Raw genomic sequence first — 24,656 nt, forward strand, 5'->3', positions numbered from 1 at the left:
AATTTCTGGACTCGACCAACCTGTCTGATGTTGGAAAGGATAAATTCTCCTCATACATATCTCCTTCTAAACCAAGACTGCTCCAGCTACTGCTGTTACCATTACTGGCAGGGGAAGAAGAGAACAGAGCTGAACTAGAAAAGAACAATAGCTCAAACTAGAACCTTTATTTTCCTCAAAGCTGCTTTGTCAAGATATTTGATGTACGAGCATTGCAATTTCCTAAGTAGGTCTGCTGGAACAGAATATAAGCATGACCATCAGGACTGTTCAGAATAGTAAACTGCACAATCATGAAATCTGGTGAGCGCTATAAACAGGTGACAAGATTAATTTGTAATCACACTCATTTTCCAAGTCACTGTTTACAGTAATTCTGTCCTTGGGCCCAAATCTACAGATCTTTATTTGTGCAAATAGTCTCATTGATTTCAACAGGACTACTCACAGGTCACAATGTAAGTGTATGCATATAAAATATTAGGCAAGAGCTTGTACAAGTAAACACTGTGAAGAAGGCTTCACAATAAAAATATTTTGTAAATCTCATTCCAAAACCCCAGCAGTGATCTACAACAGGTCTGATTAGCAGGAAAAGTTTAGAATTGAAAAATAATTAAATATGCAGAAAATATTTTATTTCATCAGAACTATAAAATTCTTTACAGGTGACTTTTTAAAAACTGCTCTTTATTCTTTAGAACACTTCTAAAACATGACTTCTTGCTTTGCTGCAAGGTTCTATTTCACTAGTAGTTGGAGATCCATTCCACAGACAGATTGAATTTATTTTTATGTTTCTACACAGGACAGGGCTAAATTGGGTAAATCACCACCGTAAAACAAAGAGGTGAATGCTAATTTAACTTGAATGCCTGGAGCCCTCCAATATATTTTTAAAAAATGTTGCAGACCTCCGATTCAGCCAGTTTGCTGCATTTAACTAGAACATGCTGTGTTTTAGTATGTCTGTTCACTATTCCAATAAAGAAAAACAAAAGCAGCGATTTCTAGAGTCTACAAAGAAAGCAATTAAGTTCTAAAATTGCAGCAAACCAAATAAAATGGCACAGCTTTAAAAAAAAATTCTCAAATTCACATAAGTATTCAATATGCAATTACTACAATAACATGGATAATTACAATACTACACAAACTAATTATTATACAGGCAGTTGTGAAAATATTTCTCAAGCAGCAGTGTGCTATATACTATGTGAACATTTTCATTTCTATATATACAAAACAAATGAAGTTTTTAGTTCTGAATTACAAATATAGCATTCCACAGCACAAACATTAAATATAGTTTATTCAGATGATTGCTTTACATATACATATAGCACCTTTCATCTAGAAATTCTGAAGTGTAACTAAAAGACAAACAGAAACTAAAAGAGATCAGTAAAAAGTTACTAGGTTCTCAGTCAGATTGTAAAAGAAAAAAAGTATGATGCTTGGAATCTAACAGAATTATCTTGTACATAATACTGCTCTGATTATGCAGCAGCTTTATATATTTTCAATGAGCCGCACTAATGTTTGAATTACTCAAACTAGATACTCAGCCACTTGGCTAGACTGTATAGTAGCAAAGTATCCGTTTTCTTGTAAAGTGAATTTTGTGTTGTTGCTAGATGCTAGATCCCTGGAGAATGAAGTCATCTATCCACAGAATATGCAGTGAACAGACAGGATTATTATAAGGTTTCTGCACACTGCCCTCATCCATGACTGATAGAGAAACCCATGGAATAAGTAAAACTTGCTGGTCTGTCAAGTAAGTGTCTTTTGTATTATGTACATGTAGACGCTGAACTAAAAGCTACCAACCACCTTTACAAAGGCTATTGCATTAGAATTATCCCGGGTCATGTTCGCTACAGTAAATTGGAGATATAAGGCTTTGTAACCAATTACTACTCTTTCAAGGCATCCTGTCTCCTAAAGCTGGATGCCCATTCCTGCATCTTCACAGGATCTGCATTATTCCAATCTCTCTTCAATCCAAAAGCTGAACAAACCTCTCTAAATCCCATCAAGATAAGTATATATACTGTCAGAAGATTGTTTAAGAGTCACTACACAGAATATACTCTTCTCATGGAAAATATTTAAGAGGAAAGCAAGACACGCTGGACAGGACTGCAACAGCTTGAGGTGCAGATGCTTTACTCTGGGGAATTCATCCTCTGCATCAGTATCTAAACCAATACAAATTATGAGTCTAGCTCTTACAGTTATGACAATAACTAAATATAGGCTTGGCAGGATTCAGTATAAATCAATAGATGTCTGTAAACATCAACTTCAGCTAAAATACTGAAATGATGAAAATATCCATTGGTAACAGTCAGAGTGAGTGCAGCCTCCCCAGTGTACCTGGTGCTGCAGGAACTGAGAGTCATCAGCCCTGCAGCAGCACAGAGAGCCCTCTGCAGCTCCGAGTCATGGCCCTGCTCACCCTCTAGCAAGGAGCGTGACATTGTTGCCAGGCAGGAACTGTTCAGCAGCAACCTGAACAGCTCGTCCTCCTCCTTACAGACCTGGCCAGGGAGTCTCTGCTGTACCGGGCCAGGACACAGCCTCCTCTGCACCTTGTACCCCAGTGTCTTGGGCCCCTCAACTGTACAGGGAGCCCCCTGCAGCTCTGCTGTCAGTGCTGGGCATGCCCTAAAGCTCTGCCCAAACCCTAACCCCAACACTACCCGACATAATTTCCCCAACAGTGAGTAATAGTCAAAATTGGAAAAAAATAAAAATAAAACTGGTATTACTTACTGAAATGGCAAAAATAAATAAATAAATAAAGAAACTGAGTTTTGCCAAGCCTAACTAAACGTAACCTGTGCATTGATACTGTCTACTCAGTTCTGTAGACAGCCTGACATCTATCCATTTCTTCCACACGGAAGATTATGTCCGAACGTCTACTTCCAGTTCAGTTTCAGAACTGATTGAATGTTCGTATAAGAACTGGCAAAGAGTCCTGTGGCACCTTATAGACTAACAGACGTATTGGAGCATAAGCTTTCGTGGGTGAATACCCACTTCGTCGGATGCATGTAGTGGAAATTTCCAGAGGCAGGTATAAATATGCAAGCAAGAATCAGGCTAGGGATAACGAGGTTAGTTCAATCAGGGAGGATGAGGCCCTCTTCTAGCAGTTGAGGTGTGAACACCAAGGGAGGAGAAACTGCTTCTGTAGTTGGCTAGCCATTCACAGTCTTTGTTTAATCCTCAGCTGATGGTGTCAAACTTGCAAATGAACTGAAGCTCAGCAGTTTCTCTTTGAAGTCTGGTCCTGAAGTTTTTTTGCTGCAGGATGGCTACCTTTTAGAATTGAAATCTAATCACAAGTCACAAAGCAAAACGTATGAACCACCCAACTGAATGGATAAAAACTCTTGGCACTGGAAGACAGTTTAGAAACGTCAAAAGGAAAACACATTTTAAGTAAGGTAGTAGGGAGATAGCCTCTATTTATGGTTGTGCTTTGCTTTCTGAATGTGCTGGGAAACAGGTCTATTGCTTCTTTAGAAGATCAATGATAAAAGTTATATACTGGGGTCTTTTTAAATTTGATGATTATTAGTGATACTGATAACTGTTCACAGTGCTACTGAACCGTACTATATCAGCACTATGGATAGAAATCAGTTCTACAAGTACCTACAATGCCAAAGATGGTGTCAGCCAGACTACCACACATAATCTTTGATGATGTGTGACTTACTGGTACAGCAAGTAGCTATAAAAGAAAAAGCAGTTTAGCACTAGGTCTGAATGTCCTGAAGTGATATTGTCTATATATGTCCAATACAGAGGTTTTTAACAGGTGGCTTCAATGATGAAACAGAAAAAGGAGTGAATTGCTGTGTCTGTAAAGTAGATCTCCCTAGCCATACATCTGTTCAGGGCCAGCTCGAGCTTTTTTGCCGCCCCAAGCCAAAAAAAAGAAAAAACAATGACCAAAAACGGCGGCGAGAGAACCGCCAAAGCGCTACCCCAATATCGGCCGAAATGCCGCCCCTTCACAGGGGCCGCCCCAGGCACGTGCTTCCTTAGCCGCTGCCTGGAGCCGGCCCTGCATCTGTTAATCCTTTCAGTGGCAGAGTGAAGAATTCAGAGCTCTGAAAGAGAGGGAGCTACAGAATGCTGCTGACACAAAAGGGCTTTTATTTCAGTGTACTTTGAATAGAGAATGTATGAAAAATCAAGTCTAAATAAAAGTAGACCCAACCAGTCCCTCTTACGACATCGGTGGGTGGGGGAGGAAGGGGGAGAATAGATGCATATTTAGATAAATAAATTCAGAGCAAAGGAAAGTCACTTACCACTTCTATTTAGGAGATATTTGGGGATGATGGGACGTGACTTAATTGATGGGATGGAGGGCTGTATGTCTATAAAATGTTTCACAGGGGAGCTTAGAAGCAAGATAGAGGAAATGAAATCCAATGAAACCTGTTTACTACAACTTTACAAAAAACTATTGCAGCAAAGACTATTAAGAATGATTAAAGCACTCTCTGCTGTTCAAAGTAATCTTTCTGTTTCAACACAAAAAACAGATATTTGATGCAAAACTAATATGTAAATATGCAGAATTAACTTTAGTGCTACGTGCCTCAGGCTAATCAATTCAGCTCCTTACTCAAAACAATACAGTAGCTACAAAAACATCAGTGTGGTGTATATTTTGCCATCATGTGGACCAATGAAAAAACAGTTACCTACCTTTTTGTAACTGCTGTTCTTCGAGAGGTGTTGCTCATGTCCATACCATTCTAGGTGTGTGCGCGCGCCCACGTGCACAGTCGTCAGAGATTTTTGCCGTAGCCTAGGGTCAGCTGTAATGCCCCCTGGAGTCCCATGCTCATGAGTCGGTATATCAGGCACTGCTGGCCCTACGCCCTCTCAGTTCCTTCTTACCGGCATCTCCGACAGAGGGACAGGAGGGTGGGTAATGGAATGGACATGAGCAACACATCTTGAAGAACCACAGTTACGAAAAGGTATGTAACCAAATGTTCTGCTCTTCAAAAATAAACTTTAACCTATTCTACACTATGAAAAACAGTCAATTATTTTGACTAGTTCAATAAATATTAATATTGTCCATCGCCTTCCATGCTAACTGAAAACTGACTGCAGGAAACAATCACCTATAAGCAAATGTTAGGAGCATATGAATTAGATGCTACTAGAAAACAAAATACTTTAAAATGTTGCTTTTACTTTTATTTCCAACTCCCTGAATATTTGTTTCTTTGTATTTTGACTTCACACACTTCAGCATCCAAATTCTGCTTTTAGTTCCACCCATGCATTCTCAGAGAATTACATGGTATTGCATAAACTATCACTTAGGCAGACTTTGTTTACTGAATTAACACATTGATCCAGAAACATAATGTAAAGCAAATGCAAGAAAATACTTCAAAGTTTAAGTGAGATGTTTCACTTTAGTACATAAATATGGTGATCATAATATTTTCGTAGCAGAAAGTGTATTAATTCTAGATCATTTGAACCAATTTCTAAAATACATTTAACTCTATTCTTCGTTATGTTTAAAGCATAAGTTGCAAAGATATATTTCCAGAACATATCTGTACCTACGACAGCAAGGAGCATAGCACTGAATTCATTCTGTATGATTGACAAGTCAAACTCCTCATTCTTTAACCTACTGCTTGCAAAAGTTAGAACAGCAAATCTCAACACAATCTTCAACGATGGGGGAAAAGTATGATTTTTTAGCCTGTTCTATTTCCTCTTCACTACAGATAAGATTCACAGTCAGCAACGCACCCAACATGCATGCCCCAACTGAACATAAACAGAGGAATCTTTTCAAAATATTAATTATGAGGAACTAAATCTGTCAGTAACAAAATTACCAAATCCTCCCTGAAAATTGAATTAACGTAAGAACGGCCATGCTGGGTCAGACCAAAGGTCCATCTAGCCCAGTATCCTGTCTTCTGACAGTGACCAATGCTAGGTGCCCCAGAAGGAATGAACAGAACAGGTAATCATCAAGTGATCCAACCCCTGTCACTCATTCCCAGCTTCTGGCAAATAGAGATTAGGGACACCATCCCTGCCCATCCTGGCTAAGAAGCACTGATGGACCTATCCTCCATGAATTTATCTAGTTCTTTTTTGAACTCTGTTATAGTCTTGGCCTTCACAACATCCTCTGGAAAGGAGTTCCACTGGCTGACTGTGCATTGTGTGAAGAAATACTTCCTTTTGTTTGTTTTAAACCCGCTGCCTATTAATTTCATTTTGGCATCCCTAGTTCTTGTGTTATGAGAAGGAGTAAATAACACTTCCTTATTTACTTTCTCCACACCAGTCATGATTTTATAGACCTGTATCATATTCCCCCCCAGTCATCTCTTTTCCAAGCTGAAAAGCCCCCGTCTTATTAATCTCTCCTCATACGGCAGGCGTTCCATACCCCTAATAATTTTTCTTGCCCTTTTCTGAACCTTTTCCAATTCCAATATATATTTTTTGAGACAGGGCAACCACATCTGCACACAGTATTCAAGATATGGGTGTACCATGGATTTATATAGAGGAAATATGATATTTTCTGTCTTTATTATCTATCCCTTTCTTAATGATTCCCAGCATTCTGTTTGCTTTTTTGACTGCTGCTGCAGTGGTTGTTTTCAGAGAACTATCCACAGTGACTCCAAGATCTCTTTCTTGAGTGGTAACCGCTAATTTAGACCCCATCATTTTATATGTATAGTTGGGATTATGTTTTCCAATGTGCATTACTTTGCATTTATTAACATTGAATTTCATCTGCCATTTTGATGCCCAGTCACCCAGTTTTGAGAGATCCTTTTGTAGCTCTTTGCAGTCCGCTTGGGACTTAACTATCTTTAGAGTTCTCTATCATCTGCAAATTTTGCCACTTCACTGTTTACCCCTTTTTCCAGATCATTTATGAATATTTTAAATAGGACTGGGTCCAGTACAGACCCCTACGGGACACCACTATTTACCTCTCTCCATTCTGAAAACAGACCATTTATTCCTACCCTTTGTTTCCTATCTTTTAACCAGCTACCAATCCATGAGAGAACCTTCCCTCTTATCCCGTGATTGCTTACTTTGCTTAAGAGCCTTTGGTGAGGGATCTTGACAAAGGCTTTTTGAAAATTTAAATACACTATATCCACTGGATACCCCTTGTCGACATGCTTGTTGACCCGCTCAAAGAATTCTAGGAGATTGGTGAGGCGTGATTTCCCTTCACAAAAACCATGTTGACTCTTCTCCAGCAAATTATGTTCATTTATGTGTCTGACAATTTCGTTCTTTACTATAGTTTCAACCAGTTTGGCCGGTACTGAAGTCAGGCTTACCTGCCTATAATTGCTGGGGTCACCTCTGGAGCCCTTTTAAAAAAGTGGCATCACATTAGCTATCCTCCGGTCATTTGGTACAGAAGATGATTTAAATGATAAGTTATAGACTATAGTTAGTAGTCCTGCAATTTTACATTTGAGTTCCTTCAGAACTCTTGGGTGAATACCATCTGGTCCTGGTGACTTATTACTATTTAGTTTATCAAATTTGTTCCAAAACCTCCTCTAATGATACCTCAATCTGGGACAGTTCCTCAGATTTGTCACCTAAAAAGAATGGCTCAGAGGTTTGGGAATCTCCCTCACACCCTCAACTGTGAAGACCAATGCAAATAATTCATTTAGTTACTCTGCAATGGCTTTATCGTCCTTGAATGCTCCTTTAGCATCTAGATTGTCCAGTGGCCCCATTGGTTGTTTAGCAGGCTTCCTGCTTCTGATGTACTTAAAAAAATGTTTGTTGTTACTTTTTGAGTCTTTGGCTAGCTGTTCTTCAAGTTCTTTTTTGGCCTTCCTAATTATATTTTTACACTTCATTTGCCAGAGTTTATGCTTCTTTCTATTTTCCTCATTAGGATTTAACTTCCACTTTTAAAGGATGCCTTTTTCCCTCTCACTGCTTCTTTTACTTTGTTGTTTAGCCATGGTGGCTCTTTTTTAGTTCTCTTACTATGTTTTTTAATTTGGGGTATACATTTAAGCTGAGCCTCTATTATGGGGTCTTTAAAAAGCTTCCGTGCATCCTGCAGGGATTTCGGTTTTGGTGCTGTACCTTTTAATTTCTGTTTAACTAACCTCCTCATTTTTAAAAAGAAAAGGAGTACTTGTGGCACCTTAGCGACTAATAAATGTATCTGAGCATAAGCTTTCGTGAGCTACAGCTCACTTCATCAGATGCATGCAGTGGAAAATACAGTGGGGAGATTCTATATACACAGAGAACATGAAAAAATGGGTGTTACTGAACACACTGTAACGAGAGTGATCAGGTAAGGTGGACTATTATCATAGAATCATAGAATATCAGGGTTGGAAGGGACCTCAGGAGGTCATCTAGTCCAACCCCCTGCTCAAAGCAGGACCAATCCCCAACTAAATCTATTACCAGCAGGAGAGAAAAAAAAACAAAAAACCACCCATTGTTTCATGTTCTGTGTATATAAAATTTCCCCACTGTATTTTCCACTGCATGCATCCGATGAAGTGAGCTGTAGCTCACAAAAGCTTATGCTCAAATAAATTTGTTAGTCTCTAAGGTGCCGCAAATACTCCTTTTCTTTTTGCGAATACAGACTAACACGGCTGCTACTCTGAAACTCCTCATTTTTGTGTAGTTCCCCTTTCTGAAATTAAATGCTACAGCGTTGGGCCACTGTGGCGTTTTTCCCTCCACAGGGATGTTAAATTTATTTACATTATGGTCACTATTACCAAGCGGTACAGCTATATTCACCTCTTGGACCTGATCCTGTGCCCCACTTAGGACTAAATCAAGAATTGCCTCTCCTCTTGTGGGTTCCAGGACTAGCTGCTCCAAGAAGCAGTCATTTAAGGTGTCAAGAAACTTTATCTCTGCATCCTGTCCTGAGGGGATATGCACCCAGTCTATACGGGGATAGCTGAAATCCCCCATTATTACTGAGTTATTTATTTTAATAGCCTCTCTAATCTCCCTGAGCATTTCATAGTCACTATCACCATCCTGGTCAGTGGTCGGTAATATATCCCTACTCCCATATTCTTATTATTCGATCATGGAATTACTATCCATAGAGATTCTATGGTGCAGTTTGGTTCATTTAAGATTTTTACTTCATTTGATTCTATGCTTTCTTTCACATAGAGAGCCACTCCCACACCAGCACCTGTTCTGTCCTTCCGATATATTTTGTACCCTGGTATTACTGTGTCCCATTGATTATCCTCATTCCACCAAGCTTCTGAGATTAATTATGAGTTTGGTGCTCTAATGTATTATATAGGTTGAACCTCTCTAGTCCAGCACCCTCGGGACCTGACCAGTGCCAAACTAGAGAATTTGCCGAACCATGGGAGGTCAACGCAGAGTTCCAGTGGGTCTCCACAGGCGTGGGAAGTAGTAAATTATTATCTGTTTTCAGAAGCTCACAATTTTCTGGAAAATATTTCTTTCCAGCTGAAATTTTACATGCATAGGTTAGCCCCAACCTACAGATGGAGTTCTAAGGGAAGTTTGAAGAGGAAAAAAAAAAAAAGTTCCCCTTCTTACATGTTATGAAAGGTAAAAAAAACCTCATACTTTCCCCAAATTTAAGTACCCTGAGATATACTTTTGCTCTTACAACTAAAACAAAACAAAAAAACAGATAAAACTATGATCTGAAATGTTCACGTTAACTAGTCCTCAGTAAGGATGAAACCCTTACGTTATTGTTACAAAAATTAAGTCAATTATATACTGTGACAAAGCTCTGTCCTTGCCTCCGTGGGTCCCGCGTTTCCTGGCGGATTTCGCTAGCCTCAGAGGCTCACTGTGACCCTCCACGTAACCCTTCTTTCTCTAGAGACAAGGGTCACAGTCTACTGAGCCACTTTCATCATAAGCCAGCAAGGGAGGTGAGGAGAAGTTATCCTTCCTTGCACAGTCTCTGTTGTCTCCCAGTCGCAGTGATTAATCAGGGGGCAAAGGTGGGAGGGGGGAGCCCGGGCCCACCCTCTACTCCGGGCTCCAGCCCAGGGACCCTAATAGTATCAGCTATGGTAGCTGACCTTTTAGAAACATGACATGTACAATTCCCTGGGCTACTTCCCCCACAGCAGCCCTCACTTCCTCAAGCTCCACTTCACCCTTACCTCAGGGGCCTCCTTCCTTGTGCCTGATATGGTGTGTACTACTCAGCCTCTCCAACAGCGCAACTTCCTTCCATAGCTCCTGACATGCACACCCACCTGACTAACTGGGAGGCTTTTAACTAGTTTCAGCCAGCCCCTGATTGGCTTCAGGTGTCCGAATCAACCTAGCTGTCTCCCTGCCTTCTGGAAAGTTCTTAATTGGCCCCAAGTGTCTTAATTGACCTGGAGCAGCTTCCATTTCACTTAACCTGATACCAGGGATTTGTTTAGCCTGGAGCTAATATATCTATCTCCCAATACTTTTCTATAGCCATCTGGCCTTGCCCTATCACAATACATGTACAGTGGAAATTTTTACTAATGTTGGAGCTACTATACTAACTGAAGCTCTACATTAACATACTAATTAGTATCTTTGCAGATAAAATGGATTCTCTACTGAAATCTTAATTCTCCTGTGGAGCAAATGGGCTCTGCAGGAGGGAGCCTCTATCCTGAAGAGTTTATAAATCAGTGTAAGGGTCAGTTTTATAACTGAGCAACAGAGCTTATAAGCAACAAAGGTTATAAGCTCTCCAAGCTCAATAATTTTCCTTTGAAAGAATTTATAAATTCAATCAACAAATCCAATGGATGTGAAAGCTCTTCAAGCCTTACATGCTCTGAATTTTTCTTGGGTTTTTTGTTTGGTTTCTTCTGTTTTGGGGATGGTTATTTGTTTGTTTATTTTTGGTAAAAACAGGCAAATTAAAATACAAAACCTTGATGATCAAGAACTTAAGCATTAAAAATTAAGAAAATAAAAAAAAGTTACTGTATTCATGTTATCCATGCCATGTTAGATATACATTGCATTTAGCACTCCTATGTTGCTTTTTAAAATTAGTATATTAATATACTGTCATTAAATACATACAATACTTAGATTATACTCATGGCGTGTCAACATTATAATAAAAACTGTAACTTGATTTCTTGCCATGAGAGTTTAAAATTCATACTGTAACTATTAATATACAATTTGTATAGGTATGAATGTGAATTCACACTAGAAAAATCCCCTTCTGAAGGGCAACACTGATTTAAACATAATAATGCTGAAGCCAATTTTAGTGAAAAAGCATCTTTCTGTTCAATGGAAAATAAAGCTTTCTGATGAAAGAGAGAAAGCTAAACCAGCTCAACATACATTGAGGTGATTGTGTAAGCAGATAAAAGTGTTTACAGTTACCTGTCACTGAGGTGAAGAAAACTGCTGCTCTCATCGGGATGTTCATCTTCAAAGCTTAGATTGGACCAGCTGCCAGTGCTATCATCACCAATACTGAGACTCATCTGCTGGCTAACTACAGATTCAGCTGAGTGAAATCCTTCTCTTCCCATAGAACTAAACAAAAATTAAGATGACAGCATTACTGGTGGTATATTTCACATTGTTCTGCAAAAATTCACTTAGCCTAATTTAATGATTCTTCAGAGGTATTAAGTCTCCTGCAAAGCAGGGAACATTTGTCAGCTGACTCAACTATTCCCTTTTGGATTTACAATTCTCAGAGACTATATATTACACTTTTGTAAGGAGATTCAAGTCTGGGAGCACCACTTAGGACCATCTTTCACTGGGGAAGTACTACTTGGGTAGTAGCATGGACACAAACCCTAATTTGAAAAACTAGTTTGTAGCATTCCAGCATTGGCATAGCAGTTCAGTCTTGTAGACGTCACATTTACTACAGTGACTACACCTACACAGGGAGGACCTGGCATCTTTGGGCTTGTCTGCAATACAAAATGTTAGCTAAAATTTCCCAGTGTTGCTCTGACCAATTCAGCTCCACCAGGGCTAACACAGTCACTGGCATTTTAAGCACCCTGTCATACAGAACTGCACAAGGGTAGACAACATGATGCTTAAAATGCCACCTATAGCCCTCTCTATATTAGAAAAAAATGTCCTAGCGCAGTCTCCCTGTTTCAGAAAAAATAGGCATATCCATTTATTTATAGACTTCTCCCGTCTGCACAAGAAACCTGAAAAATCTAGACTTTCAATACCTAGAACCAAATCAAGTGAGCAGGCTTCATTTGCATTAAAGGTATTTCTAAAACCCTTCATCAGGTCTATTCTAACAACACAAGAAAACTGTGGTCATTTTGCAAAGTGGTTCAGTCTGAAAATTTGCCTGGCAAGTGCATATAAACTACTCTTAGGGACATATTGTGGCTGCCCATGTGCAGCTGTTCTATGGCTAGAGGGTACAGAAAGTCCTATCTGCTCACTACTCCTTCCAAGGAAAAGTTGTAATACGGCTGCTGTGTTCACAAAGTACAAAGATGACCACGATTGTACTACAGGCAACACTTCACATTTTAAATGGGGTATGTGGTTCTGAGGTGTGGCAAGAGTCCTTTTCCACAACATTAGCTAGTACCATTATGTGAGTGCTAGGAGGCAAAGGTTGCTGTGAGAAGCATATTCGTCATTTGTACTTACTACACAGTATAAAAAGTGTGTGTCTGACACACTTTTTATACTGTGTAGTAAGTACAAATGATGAATATGCTTCTCACAGCAACCTTTGGAGTCCGTATATCTTATAGAGCCATAATGTCTCCCTCTGACACTACTGGACTGGTGCACAGCTGCTTCCCCAATCCATCATTCCCTTTGACTCTCAGCACCATAATTAAACTTGAAGCTTTACATGAAGTTTTGATTAAAACGCTGCATTTCTGAACCTCTTGCTGAAAACTGACATTTCTGACATCAACAGTATAAGAACTCAAGAGCACTTTATTTATAAGGTATATTCTCATTTAATATTACATGTATTCTGAATAAGGATTCCAAACAACATAAGTACAAGGGCCAAGTAATGTGAATTCTCAGTCTTCTATCTTTATATGCTACAGGGAACTTTTAGTGGAAGGTCTATACTAGAAGGCAATCAAAAAAAGGAGAGGAAAATTTCCTTGAGTTTTGGTAGCAGTTCTGTGAGAGAATGAAACATCTCTCTTTTAGAATATAAGCTCTTCAGGGCAGAGACCATAATTTATTATGTGTTTATACACATAATTTTGCCTTGAAAAACTGGAAGTAACCTGGTTGGAGCCATTAGGCACCACCACACTATGTTAACATATCCAGGTATTTACATTATACATTACCACACCATCTAGAGTCAAGCAAATAAAACAGTTTATTACCAAGGAAATCCCACTCCAAGGCTATGATGAGAGAAATATATTGCTATTATTACTCAGTGAAAAACTACGCTGAAGAGCTAGCTCTTGCACTTGGACATGAAAATGGTGTTATTTGAAGTCACTCTGATCTTTGTAAAGTCTATTTTCATTAAGAACTAGTTGTTAATGTACCTTCTCATTTACTAATTCAACCACATTCTATGCCATCTTCTATCAAGATATTTAAAGATATTCATTTCTTTCAATATACCTAATAAATATGGTATAGTTTAAGGACTTGTAATACATTAGTCCTTATCAGCAATGTAGCAAGAGCCTGCAAACCAGTTTCTAGTCTGTCCGCTTTAATAATCCTTTATCAACTAAAATCATATATAAAAATAAAATCATTTTTATTTAATATTTATTTCCTATTTCTATTTTCAAATATACACCGTTTTTTTTTCTTCCAGAAATTAGCACAGTGTTAAAGTGCAATTACAATCAAAACAGACTATGTAAAAGACAACCCCTACTTAATGTAATACATTTGCTCTTGGTGTGCACTGCAAGTCACAGATTCTGTAAGTCAGTACTTCAGAGCTAATGCAGCTATAGACAGAATTGGATTATACTGTGGCTCACAGATCAACTGAATTGTCAACTAAATTCCAGTAATTTATATCACTGATAAAACACTATGATCAGGACATTAGAGAAAAATTACGGAATCCCATTTACCAGAGTCACCCATCAGAGCATAGGTATATTCTAAAGTAGGCTATAAACTGGTTTGTACTGAGCTCCTGTAACTGACAAGATTATTATTAAAAAATTCCAAACATAATTCCGAATTTAAAATTATATTTTCAGAATGTAATTGTGGCAAACAGTGCTTCTGACCATATAATGTTCAGATTAATGAATTAAGCAGAGTGGGTGCTGTTTTCAGGTAACAACAGCAAGAGAATAAGAGGGAGAGAATGTAATGTTACCTTATGTTAACAGCCTGACCAATATTAGTCATAGCTGAAGTCATTATTTCTGTAGTGAGGCTTTCTGCAAAGCTGACTCCACCGTGTCCAATACCACTATCAGCTGCCAGACTTGTGTTACTCAGCTCTCTCTCTGCTTTCTCAATAGCTGAACCAACCACCTTCTCAGAAAATACTGTCTTCTGTTCCATGTCAATGTGAATTTTAGGAATATCAAGATGAAAAATTCTTGATTTTTGACAGACACCACCCAACCCTGAATTGGGGATCTGCCTGATTCTAGGGAGGGACTCTTGTCCAGACAGGTGAGGAGATGAACTTCCAGTACAACATTGATATTCCTTCATACTACAGTATCTGCAGGCTGTTTCAGAAAATGGAGACAACTTTTCTGTGTAAGTGAATCTATCCCCATTTTTCCTGTTTTCAGCAGGTTGGAGAACAGCAGACTCCAAACTCATTTCTAAGGTGTCATCCACTACTTTTCTGGCATACTCTTCTATAGCTTGAATGATGCCTTCTCGGTAGTCATATTCATTTAAACTGCCTGTACTATGATATAGTTTATGTTTTTGTGAGAAAGGAAGAACTGTTTTAGAAAGTGTTGTTTTAAGGAGGTCCCCTGAGGCGTCATCAAATTTAGATTTTCTATACAGACAGGAATCTGTTAAGGATTTTGGCAAGCAAATGGCTGACATTTTCAGTTTTCTTCTGACATCACATGTTATATGATGAGCAAGGGATTCAGAAAAATGTAACAACTCTGTACCTTCAGTTCTGTGTACACTGTTTATTTCACAGGCTTGGCCACCACACCTATGAACACTACTTTTCATTTGCCATTTTGTATCCATATCTTTGTTCAATATTTTGAACAGCTCATGCCTACCATTTACCTGTGTTTTCTGTACAGGAAATATTCTTCTGTTGTATGTCAGTTTGATTTTCCTGGCAGCTTGTTGTAAGCCTGATTTTATAGATCTGTAAGCAAGTCTACTAGCATACTGATCCATTATTAACTCACTGTTGCCACCTTCCCTTTTCAGAACTCGAATGATGTGATCTGCATATTCATCGGTCACACTCTCGCAGCTTGGATACCTGGAAGTCAGACCTGTTGTTCCTAAACTCTGCGGTAAAGGAAGTACGGATGAATCTACCTCTCTGGACCACTGGTTTACTACCGGACACCACCTCTCTTTTGATCTACAGTCTCTATCATCTTTTCTGAGAGAAAGACAATCTACATGACAGTTAACCCTCTTCAACCTCAGCAGCTTGCAATGCCTTGATTTTATCATCTTCTTAGCCTCATTGATAACCTTTCCAGCCATATCACCTGCATAATTCCACAACGAATGTAAAGTTTCTTCTGGGATATTTATAAAGGCAGTATACCCACATATTTTGTTTTGTGCTTTTAACTGGTAGTGTCTGTCAGCTTCTCTTTTAATTGTTTTATCATCTAAATGGGAAGCAGCCATTTCAGTTGCCACAGAAATGATATGACCAGCCAAATGATCAGCATACTGTACTGTTTTCTCTGAATGTTCAGTTTTCTCCACAAGCATTTCAGAGTGTTCTTCGTCTTCACTGCTTTCAACTTCTTCAGAAAGTGATCGCATGAGTTTCAGCATAAACTCTTCCTTTTCCAAGGAATCATGTTCAGTTGCAGATAAGGCAGCAGCAGATGAGTTATAAGGTGTAGAAGGTGGTGTCATAGGTGCAAACTCCTTTGCTAATTCTCCCTTGAGTTTCTTGGTTAGCTTCCTTAGGTTCCGTTCAGAACTAGTCTGAGATGGTACTAAAGGAGTTGGTGGTGGTGTATCAGGTACTGCACAGACATTTCCATCTCTGACGCTTGATTTATCTTCCATCTGCAAAGAATCTTCACAGCCAAACATCACCAAAGAAAGGTTACTTGCATGTAGAAAACAGCTCTCCTGCCCAAAAGCTGAAGGACCTGGCGTTGTTTTTTGCATATCATGTGTTTTCAGTGGTTTACTTTGGGATTTTATTGAACAGCTTCCTGAATCAGTAAACTCTTCTACATTACACCTACCAAGAGTCACAGTGGGACAAGGAGGTGGAGTGCTTGAAGAAAATCTACGTACTTCATGTCCTTTACGTTCCTGAACACAATCTGTAGGTACTGAAAGTAAACACTGAGCAGAGTCATCTGAAGTAACAAGAAATTTAGGTAGGTTATTCAGAGGCAACTGTTGTGGTTCCACAATTACAGGAACAAAGCTGTGTTTCTCAGATTCTTGTTTCTTTACTTCACTACTCAGTTCTTTTTTACAGTTATCTGTGTTCGTCTGTAAGCCTCCATTACATTCTACAGTCTCACTTGTGTGGGAGAATGTAGATTTAGTTTCATCTACAGACTGTTTTACAATATACTTGGACAAATGATCAGCAAAAGTATTCTTATGGATATCTCCACCAACACACTGCCAACGAGGTGTTTTTCTAGTTACAAAATCTGTGTATTCCTCCACTGTTCTGGTAATCCTGGATGAAGTTATTGCTTCATAAGCCTCATTTACTATCATATCTACCATTGTTCCAGAGAAACTGTTGATGCTTGTTGGTCCAGTTGTTAATTCTGAAATATTATTCGCTCCAGGATTATTGTTTGTTGGTGTGAAATCATTCTGGTTACAAAAACATTGCACACTATTTTCAGTACTTTCACTGTGATCTGCAGTAAGGTAAATATTTCTAAGAGAAGCCACTTCCTCTTCTCTCTTTTTTGTTGTAAAATATGGCTGTGTAGAGTCTTTGTACACTTTCAGACTGCCATCTGCTGTCGGACAAGTCCATACTTTTGCCTTATGAACATCAGATGAAGTCTGATGTTGGCAAAATGCTGTTCCAGCTAAGGGCACTGGTATTGAACTTACAACACCAGAAGTACAAAACAAGGCTTGTTGTACAGTATATTCTTTTCCAGTTTCTTGTATTGGATTCAATGCTAAAAGTGCAGTATCATGAAAATTAGGAAAAGCAGGGGTAGTCTGTGTTGACTGCAATGTACTTTCTGCACTTACATATTTTATGTTGTCCATGGAAACACTAATTGCTGCTTGCGTTGTGAAGGTCACATCAACCTGGGATAATTCAATGAAAGCTTCCTGAATGACGGATTCAGACAGATCTTTAGCATATGATCTCACCACTTTGTCTTCATAATCAAAGGCCCAATCCTGTGCAGTGGTTGGTGTTGATGGATGTGAAAACTGGCAAACTTCCATGATTCCCTCAAAAATAAGTTCCTCAGTGAGATCTGCTGCAAATTTTGCAACTGTGTTAGTAAATATTTGTTTCTTTACATATCGCAGTTCTTTTAAAGCACTTGTTATAGCTTCACTGACCAAAAAGCTTGCTAGCCCATTAATTGCACGTTCCTTCAGTGATAAGGCTCGCCGCCTTCCAATCTCATAAAAAGCCATTTGAAAGACTGAAGAAGTCAATCTAGCAGCCAAGTGACACAGTGCATTGGTGCATGAAGAAACTCCTTTTTGTAAGTCTTTAAATGCACTACCAAAACTTTTTTCAACCAGTTCTGTTGCAAATTTTTGTATGCTGTCTTTAATCATTAGTGATTTGTGTTTAGATTTAACTTTCTTATCTGCCTCTTTTTCAGAAGTTTTCCTCTGGAATTCTACAATTTGACCTTTTTCCTCTTTTGAGACAATCCTATTAAGACTGTAAATGTTTTCAACATGTTTCTGTAGTGATGTAGACTGAGAATGAAAAACAGAACCCAGTATTTCAAATGAAACATTGTTTCCATAATCTGAATATTCACTATAAAGTGTATCATGATTTTGATTAAGCCCATCTCCATTGATATCCATCCGACAAAGACATTCAGTTGAAGCACAGCTCCCCAGTGGGCTGAAAGCTGATGATCTTATAGGGCTGAACAAACCTCCATTGTCTTCTCCTGTTTTCACTGGCCGAGGGGAGTCTGGAACATCAAAGAGGCTGCTATAGGGCGATTCTGGTTTACGAGGAGTTGGCTTCCTTACGTTGGCTGGAAGAGTGGGACGATCAGACTTGAATTTTTGAGGATTTAGAATACAATTATTAGTAGTAGTTTTAGAATACAACTGTTCAAGGGCAATCTTTCTCTTCTGGGGTTGATTACCAAGGATGGGATCCCTTATAAGTTTATAAGTACTTTCCAGAGTCTGTTCCAGTTCATCAAACTGATCAAAACTATCAAAAAATTCACTTACTTCTGAGTCTGAGTCCTCTATACCATCTTTCACTACTGGAATTTTTGGTAGCTGAAGTTTTGCCTTCAAGCTTTTTTGATACCCTTCTTCATCTAAGAAGATAACAGGGCTAGGGCTGGAACAATCTGACTCAGATGATTCAGCAGGAGAGGAAGAAAACAATGTTTTATGCAAAACATTAACACGTTGATCAGAAGAATTACATGGCTTGTAAAAACTCCTCTGTATCCAAGGATCAGAAATAGAGGTTGTGACTGAATTCTTTACAGATGAGGACAGTTCTTTAAGTCCCAAGATATTTATCAGAGAAGCAGAAGATTTGGCAGATGATTTTCGATGCCCAGAGCTAACAATGATCTTTGAGTCAATAGCTTCTAAACAATGAGCAGGGATGGTCTGTGAAGCAGCATCCCGGTGGTTCTGAGTAGTATAGGTTGTGCCTAAAAAGAAAAAGAAAATACTTTAAAAATAAAAGAGACTAAAATAGCAAACTGGGAAATTGATTTTGACAGCAATATCTGGGATTTGTAATTATTACAATAGGTTAGAGGGTCTTTTAAGACTAGAGAAAATTTTAAAGAATAAAGTATTCCATAAGCACTTTATTATGTCAATGATAGTTCTCCTACTACTGCAGGTCGTCTTCTTAGCAAATGCGCAATGTGCCTCAGGTGGCACATGGCCAGGATTCATCACGGAATTTGGTCCACTGGTTGGATCATTAGCTTCCCCAGCCCAGGCTGGGTACTGATGAGGAGTGCAAAGTGAATAGGACTAAGAGCTCTTGCCTTCATATCACAGATTCTACTTTTTCTGGATCTGACACGGAGTCAAAACCTTTGCTTTATGTCATTCTGCTGCTGTGGAAAGAATGGTGAAATCTCCAATTATTCTGGGTTTTTTTGTTTGGTTGGTTTTTAAGGGGTCTTGTATGACAGTAATTAGCAAAAAATAATTCGATATGGGTTTCATGTAGTTTACTACAGCATGAAAATCCCTCTTTAGCCTAAATTGCCACAAATGAGTTCTGCAATCTATTTCAACAGGACATGAAAACTAACCGGCATTTTGTATCTTTGAAGTCTCATCTTCATCTAAATGCTCAAAAGCAGTGACAAAATCATCCTCAATTGAAGACACTGACTGATTAGTGTCATCATCCTCTGCATGGGACATCTCCGTTTCATGTTTCTGTAATGAGTATACTTCCATTGTATATCTTACACCAATAGCATATTTGCTCAGTAAGGTAAATACAGAATCAACTTTGATCCTTGGCAACGAAGGAGACAATCTCATCACACAAAGTACTCCAGAAAGGTGAATCTGAGAAAGAAAACAAGATGACAAAAGAGTGTTCTCAATAACATACTTTTATCTATAATGTAAACGTGAAATCATTTAAAATGGCAAGAACAACAAGAGCACAGGTCAAGGACATAAACTGTAGTGAAATTGTCTCTTTAAAGACATTTGTTAATACTACTGTAATTTAAAAGGTATAACAATAATTTAAGTATTTAATGAATATTACAAACAAAACTCCATTTTACAGATGAGGAAAGTGAAGTAAAGAAGTTAAGTGATTTATCCAACATCACTAGAGCCAAGTTTTGAGCGGGTTTAGAGGCCACTCTTATCCTCTAAGTACATTGTGAATATAGGAGTTCTTTAAAATGAATGGTTTCAGAGTAACAGCCGTGTTAGTCTGCATTCGCAAAAAGAAAAGGAGGACTTGTGGCACCTTAGAGACTAACCAATTTATTTGAGCATGAGCTTTCGTGAGCTACAGCTCACTTCATCGGATGCATACTGTGGAAATTGCAGAAGACATTATTATATACACAGACACCATGAAACAATACCTCCTCCCACCCCACTCTCCTGCTGGTAATAGCTTATCTAAAGTGATCATCAAGTTGGGCCATTTCCAGCACAAATCCAGGTTTTCTCACCCTCCGCCCCCCCACAGACAAACTCACTCTCTTGGGCAGCAAGAGAGTGAGTTTGTCTGTGGGGGGGCGGAGGGTGAGAAAACCTGGATTTGTGCTGGAAATGGCCCAACTTGATGATCACTTTAGATAAGCTATTACCAGCAGGAGAGTGGGGTGGGAGGAGGTATTGTTTCATGGTGTCTGTGTATATAATAATGTCTTCTGCAATTTCCACAGTATGCATCCGATGAAGTGAGCTGTAGCTCACGAAAGCTCATGCTCAAATAAATTGGTTAGTCTCTAAGGTGCCACAAGTCCTCCTTTTCTTTTTAAAATGAATAAATCGCTATGCTAAAAAAAACCAGAAAAACAAACCCTGCTGGTTTGTTCTACGTAGTTTTTCTTCTGCAAGTAATACAATTACTTCATTATACATTATTAGTCAAAACAGTTTTAACTAATTCTAGCTATCTTCACTGACACTTAGAGAGGAAATGGGAAGTACTAAGTGTTGGGAGCAACTAACCTATCCTGTAACTTCTCTCCCCTGTTGTTTGACAGAGGAATAGCACTACATCTGAGAAGAGTTGAGAAGACTAAGGGCATGTCTACACCACAAAATTTAGTCGACATACAGCCACTACAGTAATTAATTAGATTTTTAATGTCCACCCTATGCTCCTTCTGTCGGTGGTGTGCATCCTCACTAGTAGGACACTGCAGTCAACCTAATTACATCAACTTAAACACTACACCTCTCAGAGGTGGAGTTATTAAGTCAGCACAGCGGATGACTTACATTGACGGGAGCAACATTTTAGTGCAGACACTTACAGAGTTAGGCTGACATGAGATGCCTTATGTCGACCTAACTCTCTAGAGTAGACCAGGCCTCACTCAACCAGTTTCATCTTCCTTCCAAATGCCAGGACAAAGGGACTATGGTGTGGGGAGCAGAGGCATGTGGACTACTGGATGAGCACACAGGCATTTTACAGAGGGCAGCTGAGCATGCAGTTCAGCAGGTTTCACTGCATGCTCACTGTCAGGCAAGTCTGCTGATGCTCAGCCATGTTCAACACAGCCAGCTGTGGTTCACTTTGGGGACGTCTCCATTTTTTTTCCCCCTTGGACATCCAAGACTCAGACTTTTGAATTGTGAAGAGGAAGGGAAAAAAGGCCCCACAGGGACTTGTTCCTAGCACATTTGACTACTGCATCTTTTGAAGCATTTTCCTGCACAATTTGCTGTTGCCTAGTTCAGTGCTTATGGCTTCCACAGCAGAGTATCTTCCTAGACTAGGAAGGAGAGAGGAAAGAACCTATGATAAAGTACTTTGCATGTCTTAATATTTCATAAATTGCAGCAGGAATGTCTTTAGTCAGTATAATATTTATACCACTATTAATAATATTAAAAATACCATCAGACAACGTGGGTGAGCTCTGTGTAAACTCTATGTAAGCTCGAAGGCGTGTGTCTTTCACCAACAGAAGTTTGTCCAACAAAAAATATATTACTTCACTCACCTTGTCTCTTTAATATCCTGGGACTAACACAGCTACAACACTAAAAATACCATAGCACTTATATAACACATATAGTTTCAAAACGCATTAAAAAAGTAGCAATACCCAGTAAAGTTATTGCCAGGATTACTTTGTAACACACATCTGAAAGATGAAGAAACTGCAAAAAACATTAATATTCTGTGTAGCATATAAAAAGGATTAGGAATATTACCTGATGTTTAGGGACGTTGCTGGTTTCCATGGGTTTATTTATATCCTTCAGAAAAATAACTTCATTTTCATTTAGACTGCAGAAATGGAGTGATTTCAAAACATCGGGGAGCTCTACAGAAACAGCAGCCAATCCCTAATTCAAACACAAATTCACACACTAAGCAAAAAACTAATATGTTAATGGTAAGGAAACTTTTTGATCTGGAGCACTAGAAAGTTAAATAAATATCGCCAGCCTCTAAGTCTGTCAAAATCACCACTCTCTTTCCCTTCAGTTTTCCAATTATATTCCCACACCAAATTGGAATCCTGCTTAAAGGGCTAGTTTACAACAGAGTTCTAATTCAGTCTCAAGATACCATTACCAGAAGAAATAGAATATCGCTGCCTCTCAAGACTCCGGGAAACTTTTAAAAGCACCAAGGAGAGTCTTGGGAGCAGTAAAGAGCAACAGAACATCACAGCAGGTATGTAAACACAGAGAGGGAATATTTGCATGCAACGGTTTCCATCTGGTAATCTCCACATGCTGTACGTTCACCATTATCAGGTTTGTATCTGAGCAGAATATTTTTTAAAAATAATCAGTTCAGGTTTATGTTTAACTAGGATCTTGGTCAACATGGAATTTTGTTTACCTAAAATAAATATGCCGCAAAAAATGAGTGTTTAATATTATATTGCTTACTTCTTACACAATATAAACATGGAGACATTTTTAATATTATGCTTAATCCAATATAAATTCTGAACACAGTGGGCCCAGCTTTCTCTTAGTAAACAGAATTCTTTGTGCAACCTCAAGTAGAGAGTCCAAGGTTTGGACCTGTGTACTTAGAACAATATCTGTAAAGTGATTATTTTCACATCACCCTTAGCATACTTGGCACTGAATGCTAGTCTGAGCACAATTTGACTCACAGTATTTATCCTTTTGCTTTTAAATACCAATGGACCGTTAACTAGGAAAGCCTCTATATTTAATGACTAACACCTTCCACCATACACCTTGTGCTTTATATTAGCTGTAGAAGGGATAAGTCATTTTGAGGTTCATGACCTCATCAGCACCCTCTTAGATGTGTCTTAGAAAACCACACCAATTATTTTCCATTACAAGAAAACACACACACACACACGCGCGCGTAAAATGTCTAAAAGGCACAAGATAAGTTTTATGGCTCCTGATTTTCTTTTACACTTTATTGCACATGCTTAAATGCAAATACTGACACCCTGAAACCAAAATAATTTAAAAATTAACCACGATGTAGTAATAAAATCAACAGCTCAGTGATACTTCTTATATTTATTTCACACCACTCTACTTCAAATTACAAGTAAATCATATTTCTCACTTATTTGTAAAACTCTAACTGCACAGTCGTCAAAAGTTCTACTTTGATATGACCTAGAACATGCTGGGAAGGAGGAAAGCATGAATCGCAAAGTAGTTTAATATATGACCTATACACCTGGAGAACTAGAGGAGAGAGAACTACAAAGTAGTTTAAGGGCTTGTCAACACAGAACGTGCATGTATTTTATGAAAGGTAAGTTGTTAAACAGATTTAGTTAAACTAGTACAATTGTGTGCCTGGAGTTTCTTGCGTTGTTTTAAACTTGTCTGATATCACTTTAGCTTGCACCTATCGCTTACAAGAGTGTTCACATACAAAGTAGCACTGATTTATCCTCACTTCTAAAGTTAAACCAGGCCTAAGACTAAACACACATGAGAGAGGGTTAAATCCCTAATATTCTTTAAAGTTGCATGAAACAGACATCATACTTTTGTTACGCAGTTCTTGTTTTTAAAACAAGAGTGTATATAACTCTCCTAAGAATGTCTTAAGATCTGGCCACGGGTATTTCAAAAAGCACAGACCCAAGGCTGGCACTCAAGTTAACAAAAAAAAAAGTTACACCTTTTCAGGAGACAACGGAGGTTTAAGATTTTCCAGGGTTCTATATTCCAAATGAATACAAAACACTGGAGGTCATATGAAAATAAAAAAATTTAAAACTGTTAATTACAATGTTTAAAACACACCATTAATTTTAAAAAGCATGTTCCAAGACACATTCTTGAAGTAAAATAAGTATTAGGGCTCCTGCACCAAAAACATGAAATATCTCAGTTATAATTCAAGTGCTGGAGACAAAGTATTATCCTGTGTATATATTACCTGCATATGAGCAGCATCTGTCTCTCCAGCAAAACTTAGAAATGTGATCTGTAAAACAAGCATACAAACATTATGAAATACAGGATCCAGAAAGAGTCTCCTGGCTTTCTAATTATAGAGAAAGCTGCTT

The 24,656-nt window shown here is 38.6% G+C and overlaps 1 protein-coding gene across 4 annotated transcripts in view; it reads right to left on the minus strand.

Moving 5' to 3' along the window:
• AKAP11 (A-kinase anchoring protein 11) overlaps positions 1–24,656 on the minus strand; it is a 67,525-nt gene that overhangs the window by 18,734 nt on the left and 24,135 nt on the right. For 2 of the 4 annotated variants that reach the window (XM_037894660.2, XM_043533348.1), the window contains 6 exons: positions 24,527–24,574; positions 22,336–22,470; positions 19,719–19,983; positions 14,411–19,097; positions 11,461–11,616; positions 21–104 (listed from right to left, as the gene is read on the minus strand). In XM_037894660.2, coding sequence (XP_037750588.1) covers positions 21–104; positions 11,461–11,616; positions 14,411–19,097; positions 19,719–19,983; positions 22,336–22,470; positions 24,527–24,574 — 5,375 coding nt within the window. The remainder of the gene's footprint in view (positions 1–20; positions 105–11,460; positions 11,617–14,410; positions 19,098–19,718; positions 19,984–22,335; positions 22,471–24,526; positions 24,575–24,656) is intronic. The other 2 variants (XM_037894664.2, XM_043533356.1) reach the window with 1 other exon arrangement.

Source organism: Chelonia mydas, chromosome 1 (assembly GCF_015237465.2).
Source record: "Chelonia mydas isolate rCheMyd1 chromosome 1, rCheMyd1.pri.v2, whole genome shotgun sequence".
Lineage (NCBI taxonomy): Eukaryota > Metazoa > Chordata > Testudines > Cheloniidae > Chelonia > Chelonia mydas.